Source organism: Aspergillus homomorphus (genome assembly GCF_003184865.1).
Source record: "Aspergillus homomorphus CBS 101889 unplaced genomic scaffold BO97scaffold_70, whole genome shotgun sequence".
Lineage (NCBI taxonomy): Eukaryota > Fungi > Ascomycota > Eurotiomycetes > Eurotiales > Aspergillaceae > Aspergillus > Aspergillus homomorphus.
In genome coordinates, this window is record NW_020291956.1 from 87,652 (window position 1) to 99,106 (window position 11,455).

An 11,455-nucleotide genomic window follows, 5' to 3' on the forward strand; every position below is an offset into this window, starting at 1 on the left:
GCATCCTTTTCTGTCTACGAAGAACTCAATCAGATCGCATCACTTTCTGGAAACGCCAGACTCGCAGCTTTGCTTATGCTGAGGTGAAGGTGGGTGTAGACTTTCCCAACGCTATCTTGGATCCGCGCCCCCCAGATTCCCGCACTTCACATGCAAACCGCACAATCTGGACATGATCGATCTACTCCATTCGCATCCTCCCAGGAAATTTTACCCGCCTTTGCGCCGAATGCCAGATCACTGACGTGGATCGAGAATTAGGCACAAGGGCCATGTCCTTACCTCAACGTCCGGGGAAGGCGTCCCCGCGACGAGAAGATACATTCGACTCGTATCGCGAATCTTCCCGCAGGCGACATCGTACCCACGACACGACCGGCCATTATGATCACGACGACAGTTCCCCGTCGGGACATCGCCACCACCGGCACCATCGCTCACGCAGCTCGAGACGACGTAGCGACGCAGATGTGGAGAGGGGAGATCTGGGGGGAGAATCGAGAAATCGAAAGAGTTTTGTGAAACCGGAACGCACTCGAGTCGACCAGAGCCATCCCCATTATCATTATCGCCAGAAATCGCAGAATATGCCGACCTACCCTTCCCAGACCGGGGATGAGCCCATGATGGGTCTCGAGCGGGAACTAGACACCAACAGCTCGCGGAGCTCGGAGTCCAAAGGGAAAACCGGCGTGTACGTCACTCAGGGAAATGTCAATCAGCCCATGGAACGGGTTCCGAAGAAACGCCGGATCAAGAAGAGGAGATCATCACGCAGAATCAAGAAGCGGGCCGCTGCAGCAGAAAGGGAACGCCAGAAGGCACTGGAGCAGGTCCGTCCACCCAGTCCGTGGACCACCTATTGCGCCGTGATCACCTTCTGGGCCCCCGATTTTATCCTCAGGTGTTTTGGCATGCCGCAGAAGGCTCAACGCAGCGCCTGGCGGGAGAAGATTGGGCTGATCAGTATCATTCTGCTGATTGGTGCGTTCGTCGGCTTCCTGACGTTCGGCTTCACGGCCACCGTTTGCGGCACTCCTCCCACTCGGCTGAGGGTCAATGAAGTCAGTGGCAGCTACATGATCTTCCACGGGCAAGCCTACGACCTGTCGCACTCGACACACCCAGCCGCCGCGGGCATTCCCGCGGGGACCAACGTGCTTTGGGACCTGCCGCACAAATACGGAGGCCAGGACGGCAGCTTCTTCTTCCAGGAAGTCAATGGCGACTGCAAGGGTCTCATCACTCTTGCCGACGGATCTGATGTGCCTACAAACTCGGATGGGGATCTCGCGTGGTACTTCCCATGCCAGCCGTTCAATCAGGACGGTTCATCCGAGCCGAATATGACCGAGCCTTACTACCTTGGATGGGCTTGTCACACCTCGGGTTCGGCTCGCAAGTCGTTCTACAACCTGAAAAGCTCCGGGGACGTGTACTATACGTGGGAGGACACCAAGAACAAGAGCCGGAATCTCGCCGTGTACTCGGGCAATGTCCTGGATCTCGACCTTCTGCGGTGGTTTGACACCTCTCAGGTCAAGTATCCCAGCAAGTTCGATGAGCTTCGTGAGAACTCGGCCGTGCGTGGGGTCGACCTCACCTACTACCTGCAGACTGGCGACGAGAAGAAGATTGGCAAGTGCTTGTCCCAAATCATCAAGGTTGGCAGTATCGACACCGACACCGTTGGCTGTATCGCTTCCAAGGTCGTGCTCTACGTGTCGCTGATCTTCATCCTCTCGATCGTCGTGGTGAAGTTCATCTTTGCACTGTTATTCCAGTGGTTCTTGGCCAAGCAGTACGCCCCCGCTAGAACCAGCATGGGGACGGATTCTAAAACGCGCAATCAGCAAATCGAGGACTGGTCGAACGACATCTATCGCCCCGGACCCCGAATCGCAGATCACGGTATGTTGGAGCGGCCCGGTAAGAGGGCCAGCTTCCTCCCTACCACGTCTCGCTTTTCTAGTCCCTACACCGTGAGTAACGGTGGCAAGCAGAAATACCAGTATGTGACGATGGCCAGTCAAAACTCGACCACCCGCCTGGTGCCCGGTGGCAGCAACTCCGTGTACCGGCAGAATTACAACGACAGCGGGGGCAGTCTGGCGGCGGATGGCTCGCGCCATGCCAATTCAGCGAGCCGGTCCAGCTTGGCCCTACAGGACTCGCGCTACTCGACTACGATGCTGGAGTCAGAGGCTCCCGGGCTGGGCGGCTTCGTTCATGAAGCGGTCATTCCTCAACCGCCTCCAGAGTGGCAGCCGTACGGCTTCCCCTTGGCCCATGCTCTATGCTTGGTGACTTGTTACTCTGAAGGTGAAGAAGGTATCCGCTCGACGCTGGACTCCATTGCCATGACCGACTATCCGAACAGCCACAAGACCATCATTGTGATCTGCGACGGTATCATCAAGGGTAAAGGAGAGGAGTTTTCGACGCCGGAGATCGTTCTGCGCATGATGCGGGATCCGATCACGCCGATGGACGAGGTTCAGCCTTTCTCCTACGTTGCGGTGGCCACTGGATCCAAGCGCCACAACATGGCCAAGGTGTACGCTGGGTTCTACGATTACGGTGCCAACTCGGTCATTCCCGAGGAGAAGCAGCAGCGCGTGCCCATGATGATCGTCGTGAAGTCCGGGACGCCGGCCGAAGCCAACCAGTCCAAGCCGGGCAATCGTGGCAAGCGAGATAGTCAGATCATCCTGATGTCTTTCCTGCAGAAGGTGATGTTCGACGAACGGATGACGGAGCTGGAGTTTGAAATGTTCAACGGCTTGTGGCTTGTCACCGGGATCCCGCCGGATTTCTACGAGGTTCTGCTTTGTGTTGATGCAGACACCAAGGTCTTCCCGGACAGTCTGACGCACATGATCTCGGCCATGGTCAAAGACCCGGATGTTATGGGGCTGTGTGGTGAGACGAAGATCGCCAACAAAACCGACAGTTGGGTAACGATGATCCAAGTCTTCGAGTATGTTTTCTCGTTTTGCGTCCATTTGGGTTGGTAATGCTAACGAACCGCGTAGATATTTTGTGTCTCACCACCAGGCCAAGTCGTTCGAGTCAGTCTTCGGCGGTGTGACCTGTCTCCCGGGGTGTTTCTCGATGTATCGCATCAAAGCGCCCAAGGGCGGGCAGAACTACTGGGTGCCGATCCTGGCCAACCCGGACGTGGTCGAGCACTACTCGGAGAACGTGGTGGACACGCTGCACAAGAAGAATCTGTTACTGCTGGGCGAGGATCGGTACCTGTCGACGCTGATGCTCCGCACCTTCCCCAAGCGCAAGCAGATCTTCGTGCCGCAGGCAGTCTGCAAGACGCAGGTGCCGGACAAGTTCATGGTGCTGCTGTCGCAGCGGCGCCGCTGGATCAACAGTACGGTGCACAACCTGATGGAGCTGGTGCTGGTGCGCGATCTGTGTGGTACGTTCTGCTTCAGCATGCAGTTCGTCATCTTCATCGAGCTGGTGGGCACGCTCGTGCTGCCCGCCGCTATCGCCTTCACGTTCTACGTGGTGATCAACTCGATCATCCACCGGCCCGTGCAGGTCCTGCCCCTGGTCCTGCTAGCGTTGATCCTGGGTCTGCCCGGCGTGCTGGTGGTCGTGACTGCGCACCGCATGGTCTATGTCCTGTGGATGTTGATCTATCTGCTGTCGCTGCCGGTGTGGAACTTCGTGCTGCCGACGTACTCGTACTGGAAGTTCGACGACTTCAGCTGGGGCGACACCCGGCAGACGGCCGGCGGCAAGGACAAGGGGCACGAGGCCGGCGAGGGCGAGTTCGACAGCAGCCAGATTACGATGAAACGATGGCGGGATTTCGAGAAAGGTGCGTTTTTCCCCGGAGGTTTCCCTTATAACGTTATGGGGGGAGAACCCCCCAAACCCCCCCCTTTCTTTCAGCTTCCCAGCAAACTCCCTTCAATTCCCAGAGAATAGCGTTATGGGGGGTATCCCCCCAAACTCCCCGTCAGCTTCCTGGCATATACGTTCATGGGGGGAGAACCCCCCAAACCCCCCCTTTCAGCTTCCCAGCAAATCCTCACCAATTCAAACCCTCCCCTCCTCCATTCAATCAATGTACTAACCATGATCCATAAATCCAGATCGCCGCCTCCGCATGCAGATGCAGACTCAAACAGGCTGGGCCCAACCATCCCCCGGCTTCGCACCCTACCACCACCACCACAATCCCTACCAGAGTAATTAGTTTGCGGTCGTTTGTTTGCAGTGTACACCTTGAAGGAGGAGGGTAATAGCAGGAGGTCTTCGTTCTTCTTGGATATACTATACTTTCCTGCCACTCGCTCGCTCGCTGCCTACCTCCAGGCAGTTCAGATCACGAACAACCGAGTGCATCGACAGTGTAATTATAATCTTTTTGGGCCTTGATTCAAGTGATGAGTTACGAGGTTGTTTAGTTAATGGTTTAGCTTTGTGTGCTTGTGTTAGCGTGTGTGTATGTATCTTAAAGTGCTATTTACTAGTAAGTTATATTATTGTATTCCGAAATGAATCTAACCACTGTATTTTATCTATTATGTGTATCGAAGGAGTGAGCCTGCACCCTACCCCACTATCTATTCATCCAGCTTGGAAAAGAGACGGAGAACCGAACCTCGTCTATGTAGTATTTATCTACCGTATATCCGAGACACAGAATAGTTGTAGAGTCAGTGTTGACTACCGCAGAAGTAATCAATACTAACCACTACCACGATATGAATAATATCTACCCTGCTTGGACTATGTAGGTAGGTACTGTACATACACCCTTATCACCGTTGTCACGCTATAACTTTTGGTTGGATAGCATGAGCATGTATGTATAGAGTGCACCACTCAATTAGGGTCCGTCCATTGATGTCTAATCTACACACAACACTCACCTGTTCATACACTCTTAAGTCAATACCACAAAAGAAAAAGAAGAACAGAATTGAACAAATGATAGATTAAGGTATGTATTGTATTTATTTATTGTATCATCCATCCATCCATGCTATCCATCCACCCTAGATCACACAGATATATTTATCCCATGCAACCCCCACTCAACAGCCCGAAGGTAAGGGAACTATTCCCAAGAATCGATCTTCATGGTGCCCTTCTCCTGGAGGTTCTGGTGCATCTTGAAGGCCTGGAAGAGGAGGTGGGGCTCGTGGGCCATGCCCTTCTTGAGGCACTCGAACTCGGCGCGGTCGAGGTAGTCGGTGAGGATGGGCTTGTAGTCTGGGTGGGAGCATTTGTCGATGATGACGCGGGCGCGTTCGCGGGGGGAGAGGCCGCGGACGTCGGCGAGGCCCTATTCTTGTTAGTATTCACTGCATTTAAGGAGTTTGGGGTGGGGGTTGGGGGGGGGGGGGTGGGTGCTGTTCTGGGAAGCTGGAAGAAAGGGGGGGTGGGGGGTTCTCCCCCCATGAACGTATATGCCAGGAAGCTGACGGGGGGTTTGGGGGGATACCCCCCATGAACGTGTGCTGGGTTTTGGATTGGGATTTGATAGGGGAGGTGTGGAGGGGTAAGCTCACCTGCTCAGTGACGACGACATCGAGATCGTGCTCGGTCTGATCGATGTGCGTACAGAACGGCACGATGCAGCTGACACCGGTGGGGTCGATCTTGCTGGGACGGGTACTGGGCGTGTGCATGATGCTGTACTTGCTGGAACGCAGGAAGTCGGCGGAACCGCCGAGGCCGTTGAGCATGCGCGAGCCCATGACGCAGGTGCTGTTGGCGTGGGCGTAGATGTCGACCTCGACGGGGGTGTTCATGCCGATGCAGCCCAGGCGGCGGATGATCTCGGGCGAGTTGCTGACCTGCTGCGGGCGGAGGAGCAGCTTGCCGGCGTAGCGCTCCCAGTTGTCGTAGAAGCGCTTGAAGCCGTCGGGCGAGAAGCGGATGGAGGTGGCAGTGGCGAAGTCCAGGTTGCCGCTGTCGAAGAGGTCGAGGAACGAGTCCTGCAGGACCTCGGTCCACACCTTGAGGTTGGTGAAGTCGGCGCCGCCCTTGCTGAGCCCGCCGATGACCGCGTTGGCGATGTTGCCAATGCCCGACTGGATGGGCAGCAGGTTCTGCGGCAGGCGGCCGTGGCGCACCTCGTGCTTGAGGAACTCGATCAGGTTGCTGGCGATGGCCTGCGAGCCGGCGTCCTCGGGCGCGTTGGGCTGCGTCTGGTCCGGGTAGTCGGATTCGACGATGGCAACCACCTTCTCGGGGTCGACGGGGATGTGCGGCGTGCCGATGCGGTCCTCCGGCTGCATGATCAAGTACGGCTTGCGCAATGGGGGCTTATCCGACATCACGATGTCGTGCAGACCCTCGAACGACGGGCTCGCCGTGTTCACCTCGATGATGATCTTGTCCGCCATCTGCACGAATTCGGGCGATGCGCCTACCGACGCACCGGGGATGATACCGCCGTCTTCTGTGATCGCCGACGCCTCGATGACTGCCACGTCCAGTCGGTTCTTCGGCTTGTTCAGCGTATACCAGCCCTAACTAAATTAGCATCGAGCCCCCACCCCGTCACCACCAGAAGAGAACGTACATAAACCAAATCCGAGGGAAACATGCTCAAATGCTTATCGAAGAACTTGATGTCGCCCGTGTTGATGCCGCGGGCAATCTCCTTGCCGACCTGGTGCGGACTGCGGCGCTCGATCATGTTCAGCCGGGCCCAGCGGTTCTCGGTCTCGGCGCCCGACGACGCGCCCACGAACAGGCTGTACTTCAGCTTGCCCTGCAGGTTGTTCTTCTCGACGTGGTCGGCCAGCGCCGTGGGGACTTTCCTGTCGTGCCCGCGATTAGCATGCTCACTCTCCTCAAAAGTAAGAGGGGGTCGTACTTCGGATATCCAACACCCGTGAATCCGGACCAGCCGATGTACGATCCATGGGGGAAGAGGTCGATCAAGTCCTCGGCCTTGGCCAGCTTGTTGAGGTACGAGGGCCGGCGAACCCGGCTTTTCAGAAGGGCAGATGCAGCCATTGTGAAAGCGGGTGGAGGGAGCGAGGGAGGGGAGAGGGTAGAGAGAGGACAATTGAGCAGGGAGGGAGATGTGACACAAAGAGGGGAGAGAAAAGAAAGAAAGGAAAAGAGGGAAAGTTGAGAGAAGGAGAGAAGAAGAGAGGAATTGAACGAGGGAGAAGTGGGATAGAAATACGGACGGGGGGAGGAGGAAGAGAGGGAAACTCGGCCGCCACGTTCCACTGCCCCGGTTCATTCGGCGATACGGAGTCGGTCATCTTGCTCGACATTTTATTCTACTACTATTACTACTACTACAACAGGACTAATGGCCAATTGAACCCCAATTCCCCGCAATGATGAACATTTCCCCAAAATATGGCATTCCCACATTTCCCACCCAGGGGGGGGGGGATGTAAATTACTCCGGACTGCTCAGCTGCAAACAGCTATCGATCGATCGACGTTTATCGCGGCGGTTATCAGTTGGACAGTGGACAGCTCCATCCAGCTCTTCGCACACCCATCGGTCAACCATCCGACAGTGTCAATTGCGGGGAGGCAGAGAGGAAGGACGTTAAATAAGTAGAAATCAAGAAGGAGGCAGCTGCACGATGGCCAGTCAATCCCGAGCGATGTTTGCGAATAACTGATAGTTGATTATTTCAGTCCATGACTGGTCGTTGACGTCAGTCACTTCGGAGTTTTCTCGGCCCGTTGCTTCCTCCTTTCCTTCCTTCTTAACCTCAAATACTCTACACTTCAACACAACATAACACGACACGATAATATCCCATTCAGTACTTTCAATCTAAACAGTCTATAGTACAAGCATCACCCCTTCACCCTCAACTATTTCAAACCCAGCCAACCCCTAAGTCTACAGCACACCGACAGAGATACGAATACCATCAATTCCCAACGGATCTCCGCCCCGCCGCACGCCCCGAACTTAACCCAGAGCAATCTCCACCGGCGCAGTCTCGGCCTGTATCGGCTAAGGCCATCTCGGCCACACGGAGCTTTTTGGTCGACCTGCCTACGGTAGTCGAGACGACCGTTTCCCCTGCATGATCTGCCCTTGGCTTTCCTTATACGCTGTAAGTCTGACCGAATCAATCCCGGACAAGAACCCAAGCAAGCGAGCGAGCGCCGGGGCGTGATTCTCAAACGAGACATGTTTCCTCTGCGCCACTGTTTCCATAAACATATACCGTTAATACCAATCGCTGTACAGTACACCAAATGGATCTGCAGTCGCTCCCAGAGGTCAATCCCACCGATACACCTACTTACATATACACGACGACGTAGGAGGAAAAGACAAAGCGATAAACAACAAAGAGTGCAAACCAGAGAAAGGAAAACCCACTCCAGGTCGGTATCAATCACAGTGCATATAATTTCCGAAGCGAAGTCTATTGGTATAGTATATTTATCCCTGAAAACTGAAAAGCTCTAGCCTTCCAACGAGGCAAGACCGTCAAAAGTATCGCGATTCACGTTGCGACTCCTCCATATCAACGAAGATCGCCTTGAGGCAGTCCCTTTCCGAAGGCGTGAGCGTGAGTTCCCGCGGCTCACAGGACTCCAGCCACCGACGCTCGGAAAGCTTCTTAAGCGCAGCGTCAAGCTCGCCAACATGCTCACAAAAGAAAGGAATCTCCTGTGCGACCAGCCATTCCATGCACTGGAAAAGCCATCTAAAGGAGCCGTCAGCCATCCTGGCCATCCGGCGCTGCAAGTCATTCTCCCCCTTCCTAAAATCAGCCTCATTTCGACGGCAGGGGCAGGGCATCGGCATTGTATGAGTGATTGTTCTTGCCAGCTCATGGCTACACCACAAGAGGTTGATGAAGTTGACCTTGTCGAGATTGTACCCGGGAGAGGATCCCAATGCCTCCTGGAACACCTTCTCCCCGCAGCTGGATATACAGATCTTGACATTCCCGTTGGCGAGATGCGCCCATTCTTTCAGAGCAGTGATGACCTTCGTAGACTCCGCCGGGTTGATTTTATTCAACCCGTCGACTATCAGAAAGATCTTGTGATCTTGGTAGATGGCTGCCTCTGAGGAGACCAGTTTCTGCCACATGGAACGTGCCATTTCCTCACCACCATTTTCGACCATTTTACGATGCAACCACTCCTCGAATACCTTTCTAGCGTCCTGCCACTCATTCTCAGGAAGGACATTACGAGGTATCCATCGGCAGCATCTCAGCTATTTCCGGAAGCAGAATCCGCACCAGGTAAGCATTCATGCGAGACCAGTACGCGCCATGCGGCTTCAACACCGCGGCGAGAATGCCCCGGATGACCGAGTCGTAATCCTGTCTGAAAGTATTATTAAGAAAGACCTTCACGCATTGCACGAACTCAGACCCGCCCCAGGCGCCGTATCTCACGCTGGATTTAAGATGGATGGCGAGGCAGCGAGACCCTCCTTCCCGGGTAGTGGTGGTCGGCTCTATACTCATAAGTCGGTCAGATACTATACTTCAGACCGTGTTCAAGGTGGATGTTGAACAGGTCCCGGTAACCCAATTCATTCACATGGAGCGATTTCCCGGACCCCGACTTACCAGTTAGATGGAAGAACGGATCCTCCCCATCCGCAAGCCAGCCAAAGAACCAGTTCTTCCGGGTCTGAAGCTGCGCGAACTCATCAGGTAATATTAGAGGAAATGCTGTGCGGAATCGGGACGATGCATGGTCGTTAACAGCGCTTCGTGCAGACTGCGCCCTTTCTGCCATTGATTGTTGTTGGTTCCTGCTTTTTTGCCCCTGGTGATGAGCATCGCTTGGGAGTCGGAGCCCCCCTCAGCCAATTGCACACTGGGGGGGGGGGGCTGCAGGACAGCTCAGGACCGCGAAGAAAGAGGGCGGCCACGTACAAATGAGGCGGCCACGCCGAGCATAACCCAGCCAGTCCCATTGAACGGGGGTTTAAAACCATCTCGAACCCTGAGAAGTTCAGCACGACTGCGGTACTGGTTCTCGGGGTCGTCGCGTTTTCCCGGTGTTTCGTGGGAGATTGGCCTCCGTGTTATGGCTCTATCTTCCTCGTAGATCTGCTGCTGCTGCTGTGCAGTTCGCCGGCGATGTACTGGCCGAGATCTGGTGCCCGTGCGGCCGCGAGACTGCTGTGCGCTCCTGCGTCCACCCAGGCATATGCACTTTCTCTTATCCCCTCCGTTTCCAAAAGGTCGATCATATCCCCTAAGGACATTGTGGCTGTCGGCTTTTTCCTTGCTGTGAGGTGGTGAAGCTGGAAGTTGCGTGTCGGGTTTTGCTTGGGATGAAGAAGGTTGGGGCTGAGAGCAGACCAACAATCTCCGATTGGGATAAATTGGACCGAGGCTGGAGGCAGACCAACAATTCTCCAGGGAGGACATCGATAGCCGTTTTATACCCCGAGATCAATATGACCGGAAACATTATTCAGGATACGAAGGACAAATCGCGGAGTCGAGATTCGTCTTTCCTAGACCTGTCCCAACAAGGAACATCAAAACACGGTCAGCGTTTCTTCGTGCAGAGTTTCGGTATGTTCTTTCACCAGACCATGGTGTTTGGCATTACCCACTGATTGACATTGTAACCATGGATTGTCAAAGAACTGCCCGTTGAACGCGCCGCGGCGTCTTCAAGTATGAATTGCTGCAAACGGAGTTATCACAATGCGTTGTCGATAACTATCCTCAACAAAGCATGCGCCAACATAAGAAAAGTAACTCTAACGGGGTTGAACCACTACCCAACCCATCAATCTGGCCCCCAAACAAACCCCAGAAGCTAAGACCCAAGACCCAAGTCATAGTCAAAAAGCAAGGGAGCGCGCCGGGTAGCAAAGGCACATAAACTAAGCCCTGTAGCTTAGATAAAAATCAAGCGGTAGATTTCATATATCTCAATCATGGGACCACTAGTACTAATCCCACCCCAAGTGACCGTTCCAGCGAGGTGAGTCGAGCCCAGGCTGATACTCTAAGTCCAGATGCTTACCTTACCTACACCGTGCAAGAACAATAACGGGTTCATGAGGGAGCAAAGTTCAGCAGCAACACTGGGAAAAATTGAGGGTCTAGTTTTGAGGACGGAGATATAGATTGTTTCCATCGGTAAAGGGCAGGCAGGCAGGGCTGAACTACACCTTCAGGTAAGAGATTAACAGGCCCAAAGGGCAATAAGTTCTCTTTTACGGGGTTTTCTGCTATGTGGAGGGCTTGAAACCATACTAGACAGAACTCATGTGATTCCTATAATCCACGCCGATCGACCCCGTTCAATTGTAAAAACAAAAAGAAGTACAGCTTCAGCAAGCTAGTCTTCACTGAAAAAGGGGCAATATTGTTGATCTTACTTCAAGTAACTGCAAACGATGTTAGTAAGTGTGGAAGGGTTAAAGTCTCCCCCCCGCCTTGTAATGATAATACTATTGCAAGAGGTATTATCCATGTCGAAGGGCAGG

The 11,455-nt window shown here is 54.2% G+C and overlaps 4 protein-coding genes across 4 annotated transcripts; 1 reads left to right on the forward strand and 3 right to left on the reverse strand.

Annotated features, from left to right (window-relative positions):
• Positions 1-272: 272 nt before the first annotated feature.
• Positions 273-4,222, forward strand: chsF (chitin synthase CHS3; the record flags this gene model as incomplete). The annotated part of the gene is made up of 3 exons (XM_025692186.1): positions 273-2,980; positions 3,036-3,841; positions 4,119-4,222. The coding sequence occupies 3 exons, from the start codon at positions 273-275 to the stop codon at positions 4,220-4,222; spliced, it is 3,618 nt and encodes a 1,205-aa protein (XP_025546432.1).
• A 681-nt stretch (positions 4,223-4,903) lies between these two features.
• coaT (acetyl-CoA hydrolase ACH1) lies at positions 4,904-7,176 on the reverse strand. The gene is made up of 4 exons (XM_025700273.1): positions 6,860-7,176; positions 6,563-6,803; positions 5,544-6,509; positions 4,904-5,317 (listed from the first exon to the last, which is right to left on the reverse strand). Exons 1-4 carry the CDS (start codon positions 7,000-7,002, stop codon positions 5,090-5,092), a joined length of 1,578 nt encoding a protein of 525 aa, XP_025546433.1. The 5' UTR covers positions 7,003-7,176; the 3' UTR covers positions 4,904-5,089.
• A 909-nt stretch (positions 7,177-8,085) lies between these two features.
• Positions 8,086-9,112, reverse strand: BO97DRAFT_447012 (uncharacterized protein; the record flags this gene model as incomplete). Its single annotated transcript, XM_025698718.1, has 2 exons — positions 8,086-8,684; positions 8,826-9,112. The coding sequence occupies 2 exons, from the start codon at positions 9,110-9,112 to the stop codon at positions 8,465-8,467; spliced, it is 507 nt and encodes a 168-aa protein (XP_025546434.1). The 3' UTR covers positions 8,086-8,464.
• A 64-nt stretch (positions 9,113-9,176) lies between these two features.
• BO97DRAFT_429490 (uncharacterized protein) lies at positions 9,177-10,213 on the reverse strand (the record flags this gene model as incomplete). The annotated part of the gene is made up of 4 exons (XM_025697367.1): positions 9,177-9,451; positions 9,567-9,636; positions 9,879-10,038; positions 10,092-10,213. The coding sequence occupies 4 exons, from the start codon at positions 10,211-10,213 to the stop codon at positions 9,177-9,179; spliced, it is 627 nt and encodes a 208-aa protein (XP_025546435.1).
• Positions 10,214-11,455: the final 1,242 nt, after the last annotated feature.

What these genes read in the sequence shown, in the direction of transcription:
- coaT (XM_025700273.1), bottom strand. Translation starts at nt 7,002, where the DNA reads ATGGCTGCATCTGCCCTTCTGAAAAGCCGGGTTCGCCGGCCCTCGTAC. An exon ending in TTCCCTCGGATTTGGTTTAT is followed by an intron (nt 6,510 to 6,562) that starts GTACGTTCTCTT and finishes TAATTTAGTTAG; the next exon opens with GGCTGGTATACGCTGAACAA. An exon ending in ATGTCGTCGTCACTGAGCAG is followed by an intron (nt 5,318 to 5,543) that starts GTGAGCTTACCC and finishes TAACAAGAATAG; the next exon opens with GGCCTCGCCGACGTCCGCGG.